Source organism: Lactuca serriola, chromosome 2, assembly GCF_051521515.1.
Source record: "Lactuca serriola cultivar US96UC23 chromosome 2, Lser_US96UC23_V15, whole genome shotgun sequence".
Taxonomy (NCBI): Eukaryota; Viridiplantae; Streptophyta; class Magnoliopsida; order Asterales; family Asteraceae; genus Lactuca; species Lactuca serriola.
This window is the reverse complement of record NC_136409.1, coordinates 58,155,556-58,182,838: the sequence shown is the minus strand read 5'-3', so window position 1 is coordinate 58,182,838 and position 27,283 is coordinate 58,155,556. Positions and strand designations below refer to the sequence as shown.

Below are 27,283 nucleotides of genomic sequence, written 5' to 3'. Positions count from 1 at the left end.
AATTTTATAAAAATTTATTTAGTATCTTTAATATTTAAATCTTCAATAATTAATGTCTGCATTATAAAAAAAATTAATTATCAAAGTCTAGGATCCAACTTGCAAAACAAATAAATGGTTAGGTGATGTGTATTTCATTCATTGAATCCAATTAGGTACATATCGAATATCAATTATAGTCAAATATATAATTCTTGGCGTAATCGGCCTATAACTAAGTTATAGAAATCATGAATACATATTGGCCATCAAAAGATAATACTAGTGCTTAGGAGACCTTTTATCCCACTAGTGTATACAAATGATATGCAAATGCTTCAAATAGGATAGCATATATATGAGTTTAATAATGGATCTTTGATGTTTTTATAAATCTAATTTTAAATCATATGATATCATACTTATTGCATGCATCCAATGAGTATGATATACTTTTATTTAAAATCACATTTTAGCAACGTTTTTTTATAAAATCAAAATTTTATATAATCGATACGATCAAATTTTAAATTTAATATCTACTATTAAGTTTGGACGTTTCATCATTAAAGGATATTTATAAACCTTTTAATTAACCTTTCTTTTATAAAATAAGGTTCAGCGTTTGATAGGTTTCTAAAATCTCAATTTTAAATTTATATAATTTTAATCGCAAAATTTATCGCTAGCTAGTTTTAAATGATAAAACTCATTTTATTTTTAAAACCATTTTACCATCTTATGTTAAAAGATAAATTTCATTTAACCCAAGCTCCTTGTTATCATTTTTATGTTTAAAATGTTATATTGTTTTTCAAAATCTAGTTTTACAAAGATGCATAATATATAAACATAAAACAAGCATCACAACAAATTAAAACATATGTGCATAAACCAAACACACCTAGTAACATTTTTTGAGCAATAAAAAAATACCAGGTCCATTAATAAGGGACATAATAGGACCAAATCTTTAACTTGATACATTTTGTCCTCCCACTTGCTTTGACAGCTCCAACTAGCAAAATTTCATAATTTTATTAAAGTTATAAAAAATTTATAAAATCATGTGGTGACACTCGATCCTCCAAAATGGTCATCATCTCCATCTTGTTACATTTCTATAAAAATAAACTATTTCTAAAACTAATCAATTACTTACAAAAACAGAAAAATATAAACTATATATTTAATTATTATATATAATATGAATAAATAGATAGTACAACTATTTTATCAACTAAACACATACAACAGCACAAAAGGTCCATGACTAGTTTATGCACATCATACACACACACACACACACACACATATATATATATATATATATATATATATATATATATATATATATATAGACACACACACACACACACACACTCACACATACATAAAACAACACTTAGTTTTTCTCCATCCATGTTTTTCAAAAATCAAGATTATATCAAATAATCTAATAATCTAACCAAGCTTGCAAAGTGGCTCTGATACCAATTGGTGGCTCTAATAATTAGAGAGATTATAAACACAGATCATACAACCAATCCTTAATACTATGATGTACACCTATATTGATACATACAAACATAGTGTATTAGCTCTAAATCACTAACATTTTAAACGTTTTCTAACTTATGAATGATCATCTGCTTGATGAGGATGTATTTTTCATGTTTTAGACTTATAGATAAATTGTTTTGGAATGATACTATGATCCCGATTTGATCTTACAACATGATCTTGCAGCTTTAGAAAAAATAAGAGTTATTTGACTAAAAAAATGTTTTGTTGGATGATTGTTTTAGAAGAAATAGGTTTTGCATTGGAACATCGTAGAAACATTATGTTAAAATATGTTTTTTTTATCTAATCTACACTTTGAAGTATAAATTGGGATTTTATTATTTATAGTTATTATATTTACTCTTTTTGGGGTTTACATAAAAATCATTAAGTTAGTCTGTTTCTAGTTTCTTGTGTATGAAGTATCGGAAGGAGGAAGGGTGTAGATAATAAAAGGGTTGATATGGAACGTTGAAGTAGCAATAATCATTTATGACTTATAACTAACTTTGACGGACTGAAGTTTAAATGGCTTAGCTTTATAAGTGATAATTACCTTATTTTGTTGCAACTTTTCATTCTTTTAGTTTTCTACATCTAATTATAGTTCTCTTTTGGTTGTTGGATCAAGCTCACTGAGTTTATCTTTTAACAATTTAGTTTCAATCTGCTTTAAGTTTAGAAGATATGTAAAACGTTGTATTGGTTAATATATTATGTATGTTGTTTGGAATAGATTTCTTTTGTGACTTGTAACTTGTATATTATGATTAAAGGATTCTTTTAAAGTTTATGTTCAAACAGTTATACCCACCACTAACTACAAATGTGGTGGGTGCCACATAACGGTCACCTCATGACCATGCACAACCACTAAAGTTTGGTATACCTACCATTCCAGATAACTATACTCTTATTTTTTGATTATATATATATATATATATATATATATATATATATATATATATATATATATATATATATATATATATATATAGTGTTAGTATTAAATATGAATTGTAAATATAGTTTGATTTTATGACCAAATTAAGTCCATTAGATTAAAATAATGAAGGACTAGGATAACAATGGCATGATGATAATTAAGTAAGAAAATATTAATTACCTTTTACATTGAAACCATGAGAATGATTTATTAGTTATTTTGATTTTAAACAAATTTGGAAGGACGAATTTTAAGATGTACGTTTGACTGAATTTTATTATCACGTTTTAAACTTATTTTAATTTATTTCAATTACTCCTAATATTCTTAAAAAATGTAGTATTTTTAAAGAATCTACTAAATTCAATTTAATACGACTTTGGTTAATTATAAATTACACCTAGCATTGTTTTCACACATAATTCCTTAAGAACACTTAAATCTCTACTCTAATAAATGAAGATTTTCTTTTGCTACATGTCACACTCTCACTAAATTTGCCAAATGTCATTTTGTGGTTATTATAAATTAATTTCTTTTTCACATATCATTTTATGAGTTTTTCTATTTTAATAAACTCCATATAATACTTTAATGTAATAATTACAATAAATATAGTAATAAATGAATATCAATTTCATTAATGAACCTTATTATTTCAAAATTCCGAAATTAACGCCTATTAGTTTATTTTAATTATTTATTTAAATTTGAAATATATAAAAATCAATTTTAATAATTAATTATTTTTTTTATAATTTCAAAGTTCTTAAATATTTAGACCATTATATTTAATTTATTTTAATTAACTCATGTAACACATGGGTTTAATACCTAGTGTATTATAACATACTTTTAAAGAATATGCAAAATTCTTTTTACACAATACTCACAAAATGTACATCAATTTCATAGGTTACATTCTTTGAGAATAAAATAAATAACTTCTTGAAGAATACAAGTTTCCATTCTTTAAGAATGCAAATATTCTTGAAGAATGCTCGAATAAAATCGATACGCATATCCGAATAAATAAAAAATTCTTAAAGAATTCAAGTATTATTGAAGAATTCAAGAATAAAAATCCAGTTGCATGTTTGCTACACCACAACCTTTTTATCACTCAAATCAAACTCCAAATTCATAATCAAAATGCCAATTTAACAAAAGGAATTATTTCCAAAAAGCAATATAAACATTATTTTAGAAACAAACATCACAATAGATAAAGCTACCTGTTATATTAAATTCAAAATCGACATTATGTTTGTTCCATTTTTCCAATCCAATTGCTCAAATTGATTTTAAAAAGCAACAAATTAAGAATGAAAAATGAGAATTGAGAAAGAAACCAATATATGTTGCATGTGGGCCTTTAAGTTTTATCAAATCAACCTCCTTTAACTAGTGAGAAAAAAAAAACTAAAACTAAAAACTAGGAGGCAACGATGATACGGAGTTTGTGATCGGAGATTGAATATGAGAAAATTATGACCTGAGATTCGTTTTGATTATAATAATGATAGCACGGGTTAGGGATTAATAACATGAACTAAAATAGTGGATTTCGAATTAAAGATAATTACTAGTTTCCTTAACTATAGATATTTGATTTAGATATTAATTAATAAATTAATCAAAAAATGATTGGATCATATTTAGGCACACATGCACACAATAATTATATGAACCTAAGTATATATATATATATATATATATATATATATATATATATATATATATATATATATATATATATATATATATTATATATATTAAATACTTAAGATGTTGGGAGAGTTAGAGAGAGAAATAAATTAACTGGACGTTGTCCATCATCCTCCCCACCACAAATGACCACTACCATTAGCCATCACTAACCATCGTGCTGGTTTTCATGTTAGTTGTTGGGTGGCCAGTGGACCATGAAGCCCTCCGTTGAGGATATACCAAATAGCCTTATAGAGTAATTTTTGTGTGGAGCATGGGTGCAATCTTATTAGGTGTTTTTTATATAAGATGCATGTTGCTATTTTATACCATTTACCCCTATAAATTGTTTTGGATAAAAGTTGGATGCTAAAAATAGTAGATTTTGTTTTCCCAATAATCAAAGTATTTAAATATTCACATATGTTTTTGGTATAGTTAGGCATCTGATCGAGAGTAAATCTTTTCATCTCCCACATATTTACAGATTTGGTCTTATTTATTTTTCCCTACATCTCTCCAAACTTGTTGTCATTTTCTTAAATGTTTTTTAAAACTTCATTTACCTTGACAACACTTGGATATAAAAAAAGCACAATGTGAGAGGCAAAAAATCATTTGAAAAGGAATTGAAAAACTTAGAAGTTGATTATAAATTTTCTAGAGTAATTTTTTTGGTCTGTGTGTATATCTGACTTTTGCAAATTTGGACCCAAAAATTGTTCACATGCTATTTTTTGTCCATATTCGATGTTTGTCCTAATGTTTTTTCCTTGTTAAAAAACGATTATTTTTCTGACCAAAAATGCAAAAATCATCTATACTCGGAACTAAAAATAGTCATTTTACTTGGACACATGTGTTAAAAACATTATAAAAATCTAATATAATGATCGAAACTGCAAGAGAGCTTCTTAGGAACACAATTGTAAATATCTTCTATATATTGGGACCAAAAATGGAATTTACTCAAAAGAGTATAAATTCTTTGACACGGTGTTTGGAAGTTAAACAAGTTTAAGTCTTTTCGAAGATCGCACATATGACGTTGACCAACTCGCAAGTGAATATTTACAAAGGGTCATTATCAGAATATTAAGTACAATATCTTATTAACGAATGACTATTTTATGTAATCATGTAGGACAACTTGATTACCTTATTTTTAGTCAATTAATGCAAAATTCCCTTTGTTAGTACATATTTTACACATTAATAGTTTAATTATGGATAAATCTTCAAAGATTGTCGATGTGGTTTCCAAAAAAATCGAGTTCGGTCATTAACTTTTTGTCTTCAAGGATGATCCCCATGGTTTCAGTTTCTATCTTTGAAGACAAAAAAAAAGGTAATGACCGAGCTCGATTCTTTTAGAACCACGGTGACCATTTTTGAAGATTTCGTTTATTATAAAAAATAACATGGACCAATTGAAAATTTATATCATGTATTGATTGAATTATGCGGTATGAAAGCTTATCATTGTCGATGGCATGGATATATTTTTCATGTAAAATATATATTGTTCTTGAATTAATGTATAGACCAAACTGCAAGATTGGTCCCTGTGGTATTCAAAAAACATTGATAGGGTCCAAAAAGTTTTCAACTTGCATGAAAGGTCTAATATCAAGGTTTTTCTTGGTTTTTGGTCCCTAATACACTTAAAAAGACGATTTTACGCTTTTCACCCAATTCTCTCTCTCTCTCTCTCTCCCCACCCTTGTTCCTTTCTCGTTTTTTCTCCGCAATCATAATCATGCCAGAGGCGGAAACTTTTTCTTCAACACCATACATTCGTCTATCGGGAACACCTTTCCGCCCTTCTCTATTTCTTTTCTCCATTACATACTACCCTAAATTAATCGTCGAAGGTTTCTTTCTCGTGATAATCTCCAACATCAAAATCCCAAAACTGTAAACATGCGACGCTTGACTAAATGACTTTGAAATACTTCATGTTCGTGTTACTTCAGGCGCTATTCAACCACAGTTTCTTCTAATAACCATGGAAGTAGAGATAAGATATGACATTTCATAGCTGGAAAGACGATGTGAGAAATCGCTTTTTATCAGAAGTTAGATGATTTTATAACCTTGCAGAGAAGACCTTGACTATGAATTGACGCTACTGCTTTCACTGCTCTGAGCGCTATTTGCTATCTGATTTCCCAATTTAACGGCGTAAATTGAAAACCTTCGCTTCCGGCGAAATTGAAGTCAGTGAAAAGTAAATATTAACAACCCTAGTTTTTGATTATAGGATTGCTTACCATATAGGAGCTCCTCCAAGCTGCCTAAACATAAGTAGTCATGAAAAACGAAAACTTCGTTGCCGTACCAAAAACCAAATCGTATCGGCAACAACCACCGGTTGCCACGAAGGCCACCATGGGTGATGATTTTACAAATCTTTCTAAATGTGATAATAGAGTCGAAGTCGAGGACGACTTTGTAAAGTGTTCCTAAGGAGACGAAGATGATTATGGTGGGAGGTATGATTTTGACTTGTAAGGAGATTGGGGTTTGGTTTGTGAGTTGGGTGGTGGTGGGTTTGGTTGAGATGAACCTGTCTCAAAGGAGGGAGGGAGAGAGAGAGAGAGAGAGAGAGAGAGAGAGAGAGAGAGAGAGAGAGAGAGAGAGAGAGAGAGGATAATTCTTTTTTTTTAAATTAAAATGGTATTACAGTAATTATAAAAAATACAAAAAAAGTAAGAGGGTATAACCGTCTTTTTAAGTTTTTTTGGACCACAAACCCAAAAAAACCTTGATATTGGACATTTCATGTAAGTTGAAAACTTTTTGGACCTTATTCAATATTCAAACGCGGACCAATCTTTCAGTTTTGTCTAATGTTTATATCATGATAATTATTTAATTATTAATACAAAAATAGGCGGATCCCAAATAAAATCTTCTCTCGTGAAAGTATGAAGTATGATTCATTATTGATGTTGTCGACGGATTAGATCGTTTCCACATGTAAAATATATATTGTGTTTATAATTTGTTTTAAAACATGAAACTTAAGTTATCAACGATGGATGACATATATGACCCTTAGAAAAATCAAGAATTTTCATCTATCAACCATGCAACCTATATATATTTCCTTATCTTCCACTCACAACTCATAAATTCTATCTTCCAATCGAGTTCCATACTTTTGCTATTAAATCAAAGTTTAGAGTGCATACATTGATCTTGACATCAAATGGCTTCACCTCATGATGTAACTGAATCTGACCAGAAAAATGAGACAGGATCTGACCCCGATATCATTGAAAACATAGTTAAAACGGTAACCAACACTCTCGGCAGTGCCAAAGATGATGTGACTGGAAAAAATCATGAAACCAAGGAGAAGGCGCCAGTGGTTTCCGATGATGTTTTTGCAGACAGAGAAAAACAAAACATAGAAGAAACAACACCGAAGGTGGAGGAGTACAATGATCCCGTCGCTCAAAAAGCAAAAGAAGCCGGTGACTTTGCTAACCTGAAAGCAAAAGAAGCTGCTGACTTGGTGGAGGAGTACAATGATTCCGTTGCTCAGAAATCAAAAGTTGCGGCTGACTTGGCTAACCAGAAAGCAATAGAAGTCGCTGATTTGGTTAATAAGAAAGCAAAAGAAGCCGCTGGTTTGGCGGAGGAGCACAAGGATTCTGTTGCTCAGAAAGCAAAAGAAGTCACTGACTTGGCAGAGGAGCACAAGGATTGCGTCGCTCAGAAAGCGAAAGAAGCTGCTGACTTAGCAGAGGAGTACAAGGATTCTGTCGCTCATAAAGTGAAAGTAGCAGCCGACTTGGCTAACCAGAAAGCAAAGGAAGTCGTTGAGTTGGTTAAACAGAAAGCAAAAGAAGCTATTGATTTGTCGGAGGCAAACAAGGATATAGTCGCTCAGAAAGCGAAAGAAGTCGCTGAATTGGCGGAGGAGTACAAGGATTCTATCGCTCATAAAGCGAAAGAAGCTGCTGACTTGGCTAACCAGAAAGCGAAAGAAGTTGCTGACTTGGTTACCCAGAAAGCAAAAGAAGTTGTTGACTTGGAGGAGGAGCACAACGATTCTGTCGCTCGGAAAGCGAAAGAATCCATTGACTTGGCGGAGGAGTACAAGGAATCTGTTGCTCATAAAGCCAAAGAAGCCGCTGAATTGGCGAACCATAAAGCAAAAGAAGTCGCTGACTTGGTTATCCAGAAAGCAAAAGAAGCTGAAGACTTGGCAGAGGAGCATAAGCATTCAGTCACTCAAAAAGCACAAGAAGCCACTGACTTGGCTAACCAGAAAGCAAAAGAAGCAAAGGAAAACGTTGATACAACTGCACAAAATGTCATAGACACCAGTACAAAAATGACCTATGGTGACGGTTTTTGAAAATAAGGTTGTCACAGTTTTGGTTAATGGCGTCATTAATCAAATTTCAGTAATGTTTTAGTCACATATTAGCTCAAAACTGTCACCATTGCAAACTATGTTCACACATTTCATCGTTGTTTTATATAATAAGTGTGATAAATACTATCTAATAGTCACAGTCATCATTGTGACAAAATTTCATCAATTGTCATGTTTAATTATTTATGTGTCTAAAAGTAAGAATATTTACAGTAAAAAAAACATGTGATACCAAAACATAGGGTAGAAATATCAATTCGGAAAGTGACCTTACACGATCTACAAGTAATCCTGATTTCCATACCACCATTAACCTATTTACCGGTTCTAACAAAAGATAGGAAACAAGAAGAATAATACGACACTCACCCACAAATCAAAGATTTAAGTGTTTCATGATACCAACCATCAAGTCAAGAAACTCATGTGAAAAAAATCATGCTTAGCTTTCTAAAGAATGTTTTAAATGCCCTTATGGAAGGCTTAAAAATAAATAGTTGGGGGTAAACAATGTCGAGTAAGGCATACCATATAATCTGAGTGAAACTCTGGCATGCAGATTCGTTGCAAATAAAGGGAATGATATAAAGTCATATTCACCTCCGATCACAAAAAGTAAGTTAAGCGACAACATGGTTGGCTGTGAAGAATGTTAACTAACATATGCTCCTCCTTGAACTGTTATCTAAGGTATGCGTCTAGTTGAAGAAGTTAAGCTTAGCGTTATTATGGGTCGTTAACTTTATGGGTGTTTTCACTTCAAACCCTCAAGAGACTTCATATATCTACTAGGGTAACCAAGGGGTTTAAAAGACATGTTGCAAATTCCAAATGGCAGGCCCGTCTGGGGAAACCGAGACGACGACCCAGGCCCAAATGTAGTTTTAGGCCCCAATTTTGGTTATATATATATATATATATATATATATATATATATATATATATATATATATATATATATATATATATATATATATATATATATGTTCAAGTATTTTAACTAATTATTGTCCGGATATCGTATGCTATGAAAATTACTAAGAGAATAAGTTGTTTACTAATGCAAATACGTTCAACCTTACAAAAATATCGTCATTTTCATGCGTTCTCGCTAATTATTATTTATTTTTGTTCTCACACATCGTTTTTCATTCATTTTCATCATAACAGAATACAACCCAATAAACATCCTGACAAACATTCTAACAGAAATGAGAATAATAATAATAAGTGTATAATGACCTTATAGACGATTTAATTAGTGAAAATGTGTGTTAATGACAATAGTTATGTAAGATTAAACGTATTCACATTGCTAAACAACTTATTCTCTTAGTAATTTTCATAGCATACGATATCTACACAATAATTAGTTAGAATAGAATAACCTGAGTCTATATATATATATATATATATATATATATATATATATATATATATATATATATATATATATATATATATATAAATATATTTTATTTTAAAGTAATCGGTACTATAGTTGTGTTGCTAATGGAGTGCCTTCGTAGATCATCGAATTCATTACATCATCGAATTCATGAACTCTCAATAAATCCCATTTGAGATTTTATATTCTTTTTAAATACTTACAACAAATCGGTAATAATTTAACAATGATATTAACATTATTTAAAAGTTTTGCAATATTCAATTCATGTCTATAATATATATATATATATATATATATATATATATATATATATATATATATATTGAACGACCTATTTTCTACTTTAGCAACGGACCAAAAATATGTTTGGAACAATCATATCAAATGCAATCCCTGACAAAAATGAGGATGTATTTATTTTGTTTTGTATATTAATTTGTCTTTTGTTTAGTTTTATTTTATTGTTTCATGATTTTATTTAGTTTTATATATTGAGGACAACGCAAAGCTTGAAGTTGGGATGTTTTGTATATATTTTAGGGTTTTATGTAGAAAAGTCATATTATTTTGGTAAATTTTTTTATAACGTCCAAAATGTTTTTCTTGAACAGAAAAATCTCATTTATTTAATATTTTGTCAAAATTAAATGTTTTTTAGTTTATAACGAAATGACAGATTATAAGATTTTTCCAAAATAATAGGACTATTGCTTTAAAAAAAACATCTAGAATTTTATCAAAATTTTTGCCATGAGACATCTTGCATAAAACCCTAAATTTTAATGAGAAAAAAAGCAACAAACCAAATGTTGAAGCATGTTGTGTTCTAATTGGATCCAACAAAAAAAATCTATATTTTCTCCTATTTTTTTAACAAATAAAAGCCTCTTCTGCTACGAAACTGTGAGGTCAGATCGTATCTTTATATATTATTATATCCATTTAATTTTTATTAGAAACCAATTAAAAAATGGATATAGTCTACAAAAATGATAAAAATGTAATTGTGTTAGTAGGGTTAGTCCTTTTACCAAATTTTCATGTTTACATGCCCTTTCTTGCATATTGAGATTCTAGATTTTTCTAGAAACTTTATGCTTGCATAAAATTGTAGCATAAAACATGTAAAACATAAACATTTATCACTGATTAGTATTACCTGGTTAGATATAGAAATAACACTAGGATGTGTTAAAAGAATAAGAAAGTGGACCTTAATAGACCGACAAACTTTATATAGTTTAATAGATCACCTTTATATAACTTGTTTAAATTCTAGATATAATAATTTAATAGAGTAATGTATTTTTTATTTTGTATACATTTAGTCATTGAATTTTCTTTTATCTAAATTTTTACCCTTTACTTGTTCTTTATCTTTTTTTACATAACCGACTATTCCAGGTTAAAACGAAAAAAGGACTGAGGAGGGTAATATAAATTTTCAATTTTTACACATTTAGTACTTAATGTTTTTATAAATATTTAGTATTTATGAGCGATTTCTTCAGTTTTTGCTCAGGACATCCTACGTAGGACAATCATTAATGAGGTGTTCTCATACGTGGCTCGTCCACCACTTATATCAGTAGTCTAATTCATGAATCGGTTAAATACAGTTGACATCTTAGTTTTTTCCAAGGAGAAGATGTATTCTACTTCAGTTTCATCTATGTCCGTAATAGACAACAAGATTGTTTTATTCTATGAAGATAGATGAAACCGAAGCCGAAAATATCATCTTCTTGAAGAAACTAGGGCATCGACATTATTTAAACAATTCGTGAATTAGTTTACCAATATAAGTGAAAGACGAGCCATATATGAGAACATCTCACTCATGATTGTCCCACGTAGGATGCCTTGAGCAAAATATATAGAAACTGATCACAAAGACTAAATGTGTACAAAAACATTAAGGACTAAATGTATACAAACTGAAATGTATATTACCCTATTAAGTCGTTTTTGTAGTTTAATTTGAAGTAGCCTACTATAATCTTAAGTCATTTTTCTAGCTTAATTTGGAGTAACCTGTTATAACGATTGAATGTGGACAAAAAAACAAATTAAATTGTCAAATATAGATAAAAAAACTCAGCAAGTAAATATGTACAAAATGAAAAATACATCACCATATTAAGTCATTATCCCTTAATTATATTTTAAGAATATTAGAGCATCTTCAACCGTTAACATACACTATCATTTAAAAATATTCTCATCATTATTCTATTAAATTTAACATATAACTAAATAACATCTCCAATAGTTAACCTCTTTCTATAGCTTTTTTCTTTAATTTTACTTAATCTATCTTTATCTAATTAAAACATTCTATAGAATCTCATAACTTAATTAGTCATTTTTGAATCACACATCATATTTTAATAGAAAATATTCGAATAAATATTATCAATAGAAATATATTTGATCCTTATTTCATAAATGTAAATTACGGAAAAAAAAAATAATCCGTCATAATTATAAAAAAAAATTGAAAAGATTATATAATCATTGCAAATTTATAATTCATAAATAAAATGTCATTAAATATTTGATTGAACAATTAACTAGTAAATGAATTAAAAATATATAAAATGTAACATTCATAAATTTTACACCAAATTTAAACTTTTTCCAATCACAATTTACACCCAAATAGTGTTTGTTTACAAATTGTTTTTAAATCATTATTCATCAGAGTGTCCCAAAAACAGATCGTAAGGATGAGGAGCGGTACGGTCACGCCTTCGCCTTGCCACGATCTCCTAAAGTACCTGAAACAATAACTGAAAACTATAAGCCCAAGGGCTTAGTGAGCTACCCCCAAAATACCAACACCACACTGATAATATCATATCAGTAATAATCAATCAATCAATATGCATATTGGGCCATCGGCCCGACTGGACCGCCCTACAGGGCCTACAGTCTAACTAAATCTATACCGAGCCTTCAGCATGAGTGGACCGCCTCGTGGGCCTACAGTCTCCCCGAACAGCTCATAGGGTATGTTGGCCTTCAACACAAAGCAGGACCGCCTCAACCTAACAACTAATCAACACACATGTGCACATAAATATCATACGCTAGCATTCATAACAGTCAAACCGATCTAACATATCAAATAGCATAACAACATCCTATAATCAAGATACCGATCTAACCGAAATCTAACATAGCAACCATCCTAAACTAGGATGAAATCTATCATATCAGTAACATAACATCCATCCTAAATCAGGATGTATCTAGCATATCAATAACATAGTAACCATCCTAAACCAGGAATGAAATCTAGCATATCAGTAACATAGCAACCATCCTAAACCAGGATGTATGTAACATATCAATAACATAGCAACCATCCTAAACCAGGATGAAATCAAGCATATCGGTAACATAGCAACCATCCTAAACCAAGATGTATCTAGCATATCAATAACATAGTAACTATCCTAAACCAGGATGCAAACCATAAAGGGTCGGACTTGGTGCCTTACACCCTTTTGATACAGTGAGGACAACTTACTTCGCAGATGTCGACTCGGTAGATAAATCCCAACTCTCGGATCACTCGCCAAAGACTCCTCCACCTATAACCATAGTAGGAGCATACTCATAAATCCTCAACCTCACAAGTACTCCATAAACCAACTAGTCAACCCCAAGTCAAAGTCAAAGTCAAAGTCATGAGTCAAGGTCAACAGTCCCTATTGACCTTAACTCGTCGAGTACCCTCGGCTACTCGCCGAGTTCTTTGAAGTTCTTTCCCACTCGCCGAGTCATCGGGTGACTCGTCGAGTTTCTATAATTTTCGATCGAAACCCTAAGGCTACCCGTCGAATTTCCTTCTTGCAACACATCGGCTACACATGCATTCATAACTCGGGGAAAACTCATCCGACTCGCCGAGTTTTCTATACAACTCGTCGAGTCTAAGGCAATTTTCATCGGACTTGCCGAGTTGTTCATCAACTCGTCGAGTTCATCGGCCATCTTCATATGACTCGCCGAGTCAACCTTGCGACTCGCCGAGTTCCTTCGGTCCTTAAGCCATACAGACTTATTTAAGCCATGTAATGGCTCCAAATCACAGATCCAAGCTTCTAGAACATGCTTTTCACGTAAAGTTGCAAACTTTACGTGCATGCATGACTAACAAGGCTCTTAATGCCAAATCTAAGCTTTTAATGGGGTTTCATGCCCAAGGAGGGCCTCAACGATGACCAAAACAGAAACTTTATGATTCTAGAACTTGAGAAGGGTCCTGATCTGAAGTTACAACTTCAAATCTAGCCCATAGCTCACCAATGTGACTCCCAAAAATCCATAAAACCCTAGAACTCAACCACAAAGAGATCTAGAAGAAAAGGGGAGTAAAGATTGCAACTTAATAACTCCAAAAGATGCTATATGAGGTAAGTTCTATTTCCCACACCTTCCTTGCCTCAACTCCTTTGCTCTTCAAGCTCTTCCCTCCAAGCCAATCTTCTTTCCAAGGTCTAACACACACCACAAGGAGTACCACACGAATTAGGGTTTCACTAAGCTCTCAAAGACTGTAAGGAGGCCAAAGGAGGCTGAGGCTTCCTTATATATGGTGCAAAATCCCGAGATTTAGGGTTTCCTCTGCCAACTCTTACTCGTCGAGTCCCTCCTTGGACTCGACGAGTAGGTCACTTAACATGCGATCTCACCCCGCTGCTACTCGACGAGTAGGGCAACCAACTCGTCGAGTAAGACTTAAAACCAAAGAACCTTTTATTTAAATCCATACCTGATAATCGGAGCGTTACATAAAAATAAGATATAGTTAAAGGGTAAATAAAATATGATTAAAATATGAGGGGGTTAAATATATTATACATAAGAATATTTTGATCATCCAATGTATATTGATCGATCAATGTATATTAGTGATGAATAAAAAACAAATAAATTATAGTTCCACTTATACTAAATGATAAATAATATAAAACAAATAATAATAAATCATAAAATAAGCTCAAATAAAAAATACTCTAATACCAACATCATCTGATATTTCATTTCTTATTTTATCAACTAGCCTTAAACTTACCATTTACATTTAAGTTCCTTTGTTAACCACTTGAGCTTTATCCTTTTCATTTCTTTGACTAGATTAAAATCATACCCAAACATTTTCCTACCAGTCTTACGATATTACAGAGCAAAGTTTTAGCATTTTTGTGTATGTATTTAAATATATGTATGTTTCTAGAGAGTCAAATAAATGGTGAAATTCTAGAAAAACTCTTTGCTTAGATGTAAAAAAATGGTTCATATAAAAAACAAACTAGTACAAAATATTTGAGTAAAAATACAACTTTTGTTAGAAAAATTGGTACAAAAATAGAATAAAGAAAACTTTATTTGTCACGTTTGAATTAAGAATTGTATTTTTATCAAAAATACAATTTTATTCCAAATTGGCGTATTCAAATAAATTTTAACTTTTTTGTTAGAGTTTGTAAAATTTTCCAAGATTTTAGTCTTATCTAAAAGATTTTTGTTATTTTTGGATAACTTACGGATGTTATTATTGTTCTTATATAGATGTACTTCGGTTGTATATATATTTATGGAGTTGTAATAATAGTCTTTTTTATACTTTTTAAAGTCCAAAAAAACCCAATTCATTAATCCAAAAACATCTTTACTTTTGTAGTTCGTGTGAATCGAGTAATGAAAATGAAATCAGAGTATGAATAAAACAAGAACACAAAATCATAAATAAGATCTGGTTGGCTCAATTATACTTCTGAAAGATACCAAGAAAGTTTATAGTAAGAATAGCGAAAGCTCTCAGAAGTTACTCTAACTCTAGTACTTATTCCTATTTATAGGAATGATAGAAGTAAACAAAAAATACACAAGGTCAAATACAATACCGCTTCGACATACAAACACGCCCTTATGTAGACATACAAGATAGACTTCGTAACTAACATGAGACAAAGGACACTTCGACACCTCACAACTAAATTCGACCTCAACATTCTCCCCCTTTGTGAGCAGTTTTGAATCCTAAGTCATTAGCATCTAGTGCACTTGATGTAAAACTCTTATGATCTCTAAGTACCAATTGACCATTCTTCGTATCTAAGCTTTGTCACCATCATTATTCCTTTTACAGCTATTTATACGAACAAGAAGATTTGTATATTGAGAAGTGGTGTACTTCTCCACATCACAAACTTGAAAAAGGAACTTGGTGTTTTTCCCTTTCTTATTCTTCCTAACAAAAACAACACCTAGAGGTTTCACACAAATTTCTCTGTGTTCAAAGTTTTTAAGACCTCCTTGACCTTTTATCATCGATTGGGGCACTGTGACTTGACGACCCATTGCAAGAGCAAGCTCCACATCTGGCATAGCAAGACAAGCGTAGTAATTGTCGATAAACAACTTTATATGTGCGAACCCAATTTGAAAGTCTTCTTTACTTGTCACCTGGAGCTTCGAAACATCCACACCTTTCAATATTCTTGCAACACTGATGAGATCATGAATATTCATCAAGGGAAAATCTGCTATGGAGAAGTCAAAAGCAACATTGTTGGCTCGAACAAAATGAAACCTGTAATTCTGCAACACCCCTTCGAATAAAACATCTTTTGACATGTTGGGAACCCTCACAATCTTCACTAATGACCAAATATCCTCTTCTCTTTTACCCAGAACAGCATGAAATCTAAGCTTCAACCTCTTTAATTCTTCATTATCCTCAAACTTATCAACAGTTTGATACTGAGCTGACATAAACATCATCTCATTGATAGGGAAGTCCAACTGATTAAAATAAGTTTTTTCAATATCATAGCTCTTTTTAGGAACTTTTTCAAACTCATGCATAACTCCACTGAAAACCGAATCTTCAATTGTTTCAGAACAATAAGGTACTGTTGGATCACCTTTTACAAGGCCAGGAGGATCACTCTGTCTCTGTCGAAGAATACTTTGAATTTGTCTTTGTTTCTCCATTTCTTTTTCTATGGACAATTTATTTTCTTCTGTTGTTGGTTCATACAAAATCCCTTTTCCTTTTCCATGCATTTCTTCCTTTGATGGAGGTGGCTTCAAACTTGATCCACCAGCAGATGAACCAATAACCACACCTTTAGTTAAAGGCTTCAAAGTCGTGGTAGTTGAAGTGGTTGATGTGGACATTTGAAACGGAGTGTGAATCTGTGTGGTTATCACTTTGCCAACAACATTGCCTTGATCTGAATCTTTTGATGCACCAACACCCTTCTCTCCCCCTTGCACCTCTATGAAAAACAGGTGGGGCAGCTGTGAGCATTAAATTAACAAATTTCAACAAATGATCAAGATCATCCTTTAAATGGGACTCCAACGAAGAAATCATTTGTGATATTAAATCATGAGAAGTCGAAGAAGAAGTAGGAACAACAATTTTCGAAATCAACTCCTTTAATCCTCCCAATAACTCTTGCAGATGAACAAACTCCTTCGAATCAGTTTCTGACTTCAAATCAACTTTGGTAAGAAGAGAATTGTGGAACTCAACTAGCTTTGTAATTGCATCAGCAACAATATCAACCTTAGTGTGAATATTAGAATACTTCTGATCAACTTTAGCAACCTTCTTCATCATTTCTAGACGAATCTCTTCAATCTTCATATTCGCATCCTCCAGTACTCGTTTAACTGTGTAACAACATAAATTTTCAAAACAATTTTTCATTTTTCAAACAACATAATTATTATTTAAACATTCTCAATCTCATGTTCATCAATTGTCATCAAATGAAACATATCCCAAGATCACAAATAAAATCCTCAGTCTGTGTGTACGGAACATGTCGGCGCCTTCCCGCGATCGTCGCTAGTACCTGAAACACATAACACTGTAAGCATAAATGCTTAGTGAGTTCCCCAAAATACCACATACAACACATATTAGCTACTCAAGGCTAAAACTCTGTATGACCCTCTAGTCAAAGTGTCTTAGTGGGACCCTCCAGTCCCATAACTTTGTGGTCCCTCTGGTCCTAACTCTGTGGACCTTTTGGTCCTAACTCTATAAACTCTGGATCACACATAACAAATAATCACATAGATATCACATCATATAATAGCATACAACATACTCTGGCACATAACCCTAATTACAACTCTAGGTAAAGTATAGTGAGAAGACTCTCCTTGGGTAACTCGGTAAATCTCGAACTCGGAAATACTGATCTAGCCTCCACCTAATCACATAAAATAATTACTCTATCAACACGACTCTGAAAAGCTAGGCTATTCCCTCTCTAAGTTCCATCAGGAGGGTAAAAGACCATTTTACCCCTCCAATGGCTCAAAAGTCCAAATATTGACTAGACCCTAAAAGTCAACGAAAGTCAACGGTCATCTTTGACCAGACTCGTCGAGTGCACATAGGTTACTCGGCGAGTCCAAGCGTGTCCTTTGGGTCTTTCTAAACCTCACTCGACTCGTCGAGTGAACCTTCCACTCGATGGGCTACCACTGGTCATGAATCGCAGGGCAACCCGAGTCGACTCGTCGAGTCCCCTTATGGACTCAGCGAGTTCCTTCCATGGCAACACTCAAACGACCTTCTGAGGTCAGATCTGCTTCTCCAACTAGTAGATCTAACCTTCTAGCACCCAAAAGTCACGTAAAGGTTCAAACTTTACGTTCATGCAACACATAAAAAGCCATAAATGGAGAAAGAACCTTTAAAATAGTAACCTACTCACAAAACTCTCATGAAACAGCATAAAGCTGGAAGGCTGGGACTTTTTCGACCTCTCATGGTCCAGATCTAACATCTACACCACCTTGGGACATCACATGCTTCAAGATCCAACTCAAAAAGATGCAAAGAAACCCTAGATTCAAGAAATCTATCAAATACACAGAATGGGAAAGGATTTGTACCCCCAGAAGCGAATCTCTGTATGAACAACACAGATCTAAGCTCCACAACCGATCTAGCTTGGTCTTTCCCACTCCTTCTTGCAAGATCACACCAAAAGGATGAAGAATTAGCCTTTCCCTTGCTCTCTAAGCTCTCTTCGCTCTTTAGGGTTTCTCAGGGGAGTAAGTGGCCGCAGATGAAGGCTGTAAGGACCTTTAAATAGGTCCTCAACCCGAGAAATTAGGGTTTTCCTCTTCAGCACTGACTTGTCGAGTCAGATACCCAACTCGGCGAGTCTAGTCGCTAAAATGCATCAAAAGTCACGACCCAACTCGACGAGTTGATGCACCAACTCGTAGAGTCCCTCAAATGAATCTAAAAAATTAAATAATCAAAATAGCATACTCACAAATCCGGATGTTACAATTCTCCCCCACTAGAAACAGACTTCGTCCTCGAAGTCTCATTCTGCAAACAACTCTGGGTGCTGCTTCCTTATCTCCACCTCCGGCTCCCAAGTCAATTCGGACCCTCTCCGATGTTGCCACTGGACTTGAACCAGGGATACCTCCTTGTTCCTCAGAACCTTGATCTTTCGATCCAAGATTGTGATTGGCTTCTCAACATAATTCAGGCTCGCATCCACCTGAATGTCCTCTAGTGGCACTACCTCCGACTCGCCGGCTATAAACTTCCTCAACAGAGACACGTGGAAGGTATCATGTATCCTGCTCAACTCTACAGGTAGCTCCAAACGATACGCTACTCTGCCCACCGTCGTGGTCACCAGGAACGGACCAATGTATCGGGGCCCCCGCTTGCCCCTCTTCCTGAATCAGATCACTCCTTTCCAAGGAGATACCTTCAGGAGAATGAGGTCTCCAACCTGAAACTCGAGCTCGGATCGTCGCTATCCGCGTAACTCTTCTGGCGACTCTGAGCTATCAATAACCTCTGCTTGATCTGCTGTATCTGTTCTATCGTCTGAAGCACTATTCTAGTGTTGCTCACTCGCTGCCATACCTTCCCCAGTAGATTGGAGTCCGACACCTCCTCCCATACAACAACTCGAAGGGAGGCATACCAATGCTCAAATGGTGGCTGTTGTTATAGGAAAACTCAGCCAATGGCAAATAAGGGTCCCAACTTCCTCCGAAGTCCAACACACATGCTCGGAGCATGTCCTCGAGTGTCTGGATCATCCGCTCACTCTGTCCGTCTGTCTGTGGGTGGTAGGCGATACTGAAATGCAGCCTTGTGCCCAAGTCCTCATTGAGCTTCTTCCAGAACCTGGAAGTGAAACGTACGTCTCGATCTGACACAATCGAGATCGGCACTCCACGCCACGATACCACCTCGACGAGTTTAAGCGCCAACTCGTTGAGTTCCTTTCCTTGACACAAAATAATTAATTAAAATAGGATACCTGGAATTCCGGATGTTACAATTCCCCCTAGAATCAGACTTCGCCCTCGAAGTCTCGCTCTGCAAACAACTATGGATGCTACTCCCGCATCTCCAACTCCGGCTCTCAAGTCAGCTCAGACCCTCTCTGATGGTTCCACTGGACTTGAACCAGGGACACCTCCTTGTTCCTCAGAACCATGATCCTCCGATCCAGGATCGCGATCGACTTCTCAACATAATTCAGGCTTGTATCCATTTGAATATCCTCCAGTGGCACTACCGCCAACTCGTCGACTATACACTTCCTCAACTGAGACACGTGGAAGGTATCATGTAACTGGCTCAACTCCGCAGGTAGCTCTAAACGATACGCTACCCTGCCCACCCTCGCGGTCACTTTGAAAGGACCGATGTACCAGGGCCCCAGATTGCCCCTCTTCCTAAATCGGATCACTCCTTTCCAAGGAGATACCTTAAGGAGTATGAAGTCTCCAACCTAAAACTCAAGCTCGGATCATCGTCTATCCGTATAACTCTTCTGGCGACTCTGAGCTGTCAACAATCTCTGCCTGACCTCTGTATCTGCTCAGTCATCTGAAGCACTATCTCAGTGCTTCCCATTACTCGTTTCCTTACCTCTCCGCAGCAGATGGGATTCCGACATATCCTCCCATACAACAACTCGAAGGGAGGCATACGAATACTCGAGTGGTGGCTATTGTTATATGAAAACTCAGCCAATGGTAGGTACATGTCCCAACTTCCTCCGAAGTCCAACACACATGCTCAAAGCATATCCTCGAGCATCCGAATCGTCCGCTCACTCTGCCCGTCAGACTGTGGGTAGTATGCGGTGCTAAAATGAAACCTCGTACCCAACTCCTCATGTAATTTCTTCCAGAATCTGGAAGTGAAATCTATACCTCGATCCGACACAATCGAGATCGGTACTCCATGCCGTGATACCACCTCCCTCACATATATCTCCGCTAACCTCTCCGCAGAAGAGCTTTCACTGATAGCAAGGAAATGAGTGCTCTTCGTTAGCCGATCAACGATCACCCAAATTGCATCGACACCCCATGCGGTCCTCGGAAATTTATTGATGAAATCTATAGAAATCTGTTCCCACTTCCAATGGGGAACCTCAAGTGGCTGCAACTTGCCATGCAGACGTTGGTGCTCGGCCTTAACCTTGTGACAGGTCAAGCACCTCTCAACAAACCATGCAACATCCCTCTTCATACAGGGCCACCAATACTCACTCTTTAGGTCCAAATACATCTTAGTGCCCCTGGGATGGATCGAGAACCTCGATAGGTGCGCCTCCTCCATCAATATGGTACGTGCCCCACCCACGAACGACACCCAAATCCGATCCTGAAAGGTCATAAGCCCTCGGCTATCAGTAACGAACTCAGATATCTGCCCGATCACCCGCTCTCTCTTGCGGTTCTCCGGTCTCACCGTCTCTGCCTGAGCCCCTCAAATGGTATCCAACACCGGAGTCATCGTTGTCAACCTCATACAAATGTATCATATCGAGGCAGTATCCGCCTTACGACTCAGGGCATCGGCTACTACGTTAGCCTTGTCTGAGTGGTACAGGGTCTCACAATCATAATCCTTTACCACATCCAACCATCTCCTCTGGCGCATATTCAAGTTGGGCTAATCCATCAAATACTTCAAGCTCTTATGGTCCGTGTATATGGTACACCGAACCCTATACAAATAGAGATGCCAGATCTTGAGGGCGAATACCACGGCCCCCAACTCCAAATCGTGGGTGGGATATCTCACATCGTGAGGCTTCAGCTACCTCGATGGGTACGCTATCACATGCCCTCTCTACATAAGCACCACACCCAAACTTAGGCCTGTCAATGCAGCGGGTTTTGACCCTGATCTGATCCAAACCCTTAACAATTATATGGGTTTGGAGCATAGTTTTTGATCCGTTTACCCGTTAACGACCCGTACCCGCTAACCCTTTTATTAAAAGGGTCGGGTATGGATCATCACCGATCCGCTCCATTTATAGTCCGCCCCATATAAATTTTAGAAATATAAATTTATCTTTTATATTGCCTAAAGTTTACATTAAATTCCAATCAGAATTCCAAAGAGAAAAGGCCAAACACTAAATTGTTTTTACATAGGACTCTGAGGACTCACTTTCTAGACTTCCAGTCTTCTCCCAAGAGTCATGATTTCATTTCATTTATATTTCATCATGTAATCATCAATTTCATTTATAAATCAATAAGGCCATTTATCAACCGCAAGAAAGTGTGTAATTGCTATTCTCTATCAATGCAATCGACGGTTAAAAACCAATCGGAAGTAAATAAAATAATGATTTTAATTCAAATAGAAAGCCCTCGAGTACATAATGTGTTTATAAATCAGAACTTACTTTTATTTAATAAATTTGATTTTATGATTTAAGTAAAATGTGTTTGATTATTCAAAAAACCTACGGGTTACGGGGCGGGTTTGGATATCTGCTGATTCGGTGGATAAGGGTATGAGTTTGATTGTTCAAAACCATGCAGGTTATGGAGCGGGTTTGGGTCGGATTTTGAAATTTGTTAAAAGGGTTTGGATCAAAGTCGATTCGCTCCAAACCCGCCCCATTGCCAGGTCTACCCAAACCCGATATCGATGCGTCACAATATACCACAAAATCCTCCATCCCCTCTGGAATGGCTAACATTGGGGCCTCGCATAATCTCTGGTGAAGAGTCTCAAATGAGGCCTGCTACTCTGGAACCCATCTGAAAGTCATGCCCTTCCGGGTCAATCTGGTGAGAGGAACGATAATCTTGGAGAAATCCCTGATAAATCTGCGATAATAGCCGGCCAACCCTAGAAAACTCTTGATCTCGGTGGGGGATCTCGGCACCTCCCAATTCATCACCGCCTCAATCTTGGCCAGGTCGATCAATATCCCATTCTGATTAACGAGATGCCCCAAGAACTGGACCTCTCGTAACCGGAAATCACACTTGGAGAATTTGGCGTAAAGCCTTTTCAATCTCAAAACTCCGAGAATATCTCTTAAATGCTCCTCATGCTGCTCTCTGGATCTCGAGTACACCAATATATCGTCAATGAACACGATCACCGAACGATACAACATCGGCCTGCGACCCGGTTCATGAGATCCATGAATGTTGCAGGTGCATTGGTGAGCCCAAAAGGCATCACCACGAACTCGTAATGCCCATAACAAGTCCTGAACGCCGTCTTCTAGATATCCTCATCCCGCACCCTCATCTGATGATATACAGACCTCAAATCAATCTTGGAGAACCAAGACGCTCCCTGCAACTGATCGAACAGATCATCGATCCTTTGTAAGGGATAACGGTTCTTGACCGTCAACTTGTTCAACTCCCGGTAATCAATGCACATCCGGTGTGAACCATCCTTTTTCTTGACAAAAAGGAACGGCACTCCCCACGGTGAGCTACTCGGTCAAATAAACCCCTTCCCCAGCAGCTCTTGAAGCTGTGAGGATAACTCCTGCATCTTTGGCGGCGCAAGGCGATAGGGTGCCTTGGCAATAGGCGCCGCTCCCGAAACTAAATCTATACGAAACTCCACCTGCCTCTCGGGAGGCACACCTGGCAATTCCTCGGGAAAGACATCTGGGAACTCTCTCACTATCGGTACATCACCAACCGAACTCGGCCTCCCTGCAGCCACTCGTGTGTCCATCACATAGGCCACAAACGCACTACAACCCTGATGTAGACTGTGCCTCGCTCTAGCAGCCGAACAAAACACTGACTTGGAACAGATACCCTCGTCGTACACCGTAAGCACTCCCCCAATAGGGTCTCGTATGGTTACCAGCTATCGCTCGCAGTTGATGACCGCTCCGAATCTACTCAACCACTCCATGCCCACGATGACATAGACATCCCCCATCGCAATCGGGACCAGATCTATCGGGAACTCAACACCGAAGATCTCGAGAACACATCATTGAATCACCTCAGAAGCATATACCACTCGCTCGTCAGCTATGGAAACTTGTAGAGGTCAACTCAATGCCTCTCGACAGATACCGATGTGTTGACTAAAGGCTAACGACAGAAAAGATCGACTCGCACCTGAGTCAAATAACAACAAAGCAGGTACACAACTCACAAGAAAAGTACCTACGCATATCATAATATAAGCACAATATCTCAAACTCAAAATAAATAGATGAAAGAATACATACCAGCCACAACATCGGGCGTTGTGCGGACCTCCTCCGTTGTCAACTAGAAGGCACTCCTGCGAGCCTTTGGCGCCTCGGCCTTCACTAGCCGACTCTTAGTAGCTCGTACGGCAGCAGGGACAGATCCCTGCGGTGCTCCCTATGCCGACCCACGCAACTGTGGACATTTGGCCTTCCGATTGCCAGTCTGGTTGCAGTGGAAGCACACCGCAAATCCCTTGGGGCAATCCTTAGCCATATGCCCCTCCTTGCCACACTTGTAGCAAGACCCTACTCTCTAGTTCCCCGATCTCAAATTGGTGGGCTTTGCCCGCTTGGCTGTCGGTTGGGACAGTGTCGGTCGCCAATTCCTCCCTTGAGACTCCGCCTCCTCCTTGGCCTGAGTCTCGGGCTCAATCTCCCTCTTCCGAGCATTTTACTGAAGCTCGGCAAATGTCCGGTACGTCGAGTTCGCCACAAACTCGCAAATGTCTCTCCTCAGAATACTCAGATATCGACTCATGCTCCGTAGACACATGCTCAGGGAATAACATCGCCCTCTCGTGAAACATCCTGGTAATCGTAGTAACAGACTCAGTACCCTGCTTGAGGGTCAATAACTCCTGGTCCAACCATTCCCTTTCCACCGGGGGAACGTACTCATCTCGAAACATAGAGGTGAACCTCTCCCAGGTCACCGCGACAAGCTCTACAGAAGTGAAATGCGTTGTCACGAACTTCCACCAGTCCTTCGCTTCCAAGCGAAGCTGGTTCAGCGCGAACCGTACCCTCAGATGCTCCAGACATGAACATATGTAGAAGCACCCCTCAATGTCAGAAATCCATCTCATCGCAGTTATCGGATCCTGAGTCTCATCAAACTCTAGTGGCTTCGTGTTACTGAACTCTCGATACAGCAACGAGTCACCCCCCTGCGGCCTGGCAGCAGCAACGGCTGCGATGGCCACAGCAACAACAATATCAGTAAGAGCGGGGTATCGCTCATCGAAAGTATCGATCAGCGTGGTCTTGATAGACCCAAACATCTCCGGTATCTCAGCCCGAATGGCCACAACCACCTCCTCATGCATCAACCTGCAGATCTGCTCATCACTAACACCACTACTCTCAGGTGTGTGGCGTGTCCCAACCATGATGTCTCTCTGAAATACAACATAAAATGTCAAAGACCCGCTCGAGTATACTCACACTCGATAGCTCAAACCTACTTGCTCTTTGTACCCTAAGGATTCTTACTTGGGTTACGCATTGATCCGATATCTTCCATAGTACGGGCCCAACACTACCGTGCACACCGCATCAGCATTCACCCCAAGTCCTCCTCCTAGGATCCCGAATCACAAGTACTCTAATCTCGCTATACATTGGCTACTCTCTAGAAGACCTCTCATAAGCTCCTCCCTGCTACCTACTCAATTTCAGGCATCTCACTGCAACAGAAATCTCCTAGGCTAAGGCATCACAAATCAAGCCACTCTAGTCCTAATATGAGTACCTAGCCTACTCTAGCATGCATAACATATCATATCATATCTCATAAGACATAATGTAAGGGTATTTTTGGAAATCACCCTTCGGGCGCTGGCTGACCGTACACACTAATCTACTCTGTACGTTTCAAAACCTTTTACTCTTTTTAGAAAAATTGTTTTATTGTGAGAAATTCTTCAAATCCTTAGTTTGAGTTCAGATACGCCCGAAGGTGCATCCAAATCCCTCAAACCAAGGCTCTGATACCAACTTGTAACAACATAAATTTTCAAAACAATTTTTCATTTTTCAAACAACATAATTATCATTTAAACATTCTCAAATCTCATGTTCATCAATTTTCATCAAATAAAACATATCCCAAGATCACAAATACAATCCTCGGTCTGTGTGTACGGATCATGACGGCGCCTTCCCGTGATCGTCGCTAGTACCTGAAACACATAACACATAACACTGTAAGCATAAATGCTTAGTGAGTTCCCCAAAATACCACATACAACACATATTAGCCACTCGAGGCTATAACTCTGTATGACCCTCTGGTCAAAGTGTCTCAGTGGGACCCTCTAGTCCCATAACTTTGTGGACCCTCTGGTCCTAACTCTATGGACCTTTTGGTCCTAACTCTGTGGACCTTTTGGTCCTAAGTCTGTAAACTCTGAATCATACATAGCATAGAATCACATAGATATCACATCATATAATAGCATAGAACATACTCTGGCACATAACTCTAATTACCACTCTAGGTAAAGTATAGTGAGAAGACTCACCTCGGGTAACTCGGTAAATCTCGAACTTGGTAATACTGATCTAGCCTCCGCCTAATCACATAAAATAATTACTCTAATCAATACGACTCTCAAAGGCTAGGCTATTCCCTCTTTAAGCTCCCTCAAGAGGGTAAAAGACCATTTTACCCTTCCAATGGCTCAAAAGTCCAAATATTGACTAGACCCTAAAAGTCAACGAAAGTCAACGGTCATCTTTGACCAGACTCATCGAGTGCACATAGGTGACTCGGCGAGTCCAATCATGTGCTTTGGGTCTTTCTAAACCTCACTCGACTCGTCGAGTGAACTTTCCACTCGACGGGCTACCACAGGTCGTGAATCGTGGGGCAACCCGACTCGACTCGTCGAGTCCCCTTATGGACTTGGCGAGTTCCTTCCATGGCAACAGTCAAACGACCTTCTGAGGTCAGATCTGCTTCTCCAACTAGT

General features: G+C 36.7%; 1 protein-coding gene across 1 annotated transcript; it reads left to right on the top strand.

Moving 5' to 3' along the window:
• Positions 1-7,314: 7,314 nt before the first annotated feature.
• On the top strand, positions 7,315-8,760 carry LOC145086272 (uncharacterized). The gene has a single exon (XM_079024024.1). The coding sequence runs from the start codon at positions 7,416-7,418 to the stop codon at positions 8,571-8,573; it is 1,158 nt and encodes a 385-aa protein (XP_078880150.1). The 5' UTR covers positions 7,315-7,415; the 3' UTR covers positions 8,574-8,760.
• Positions 8,761-27,283: the final 18,523 nt, after the last annotated feature.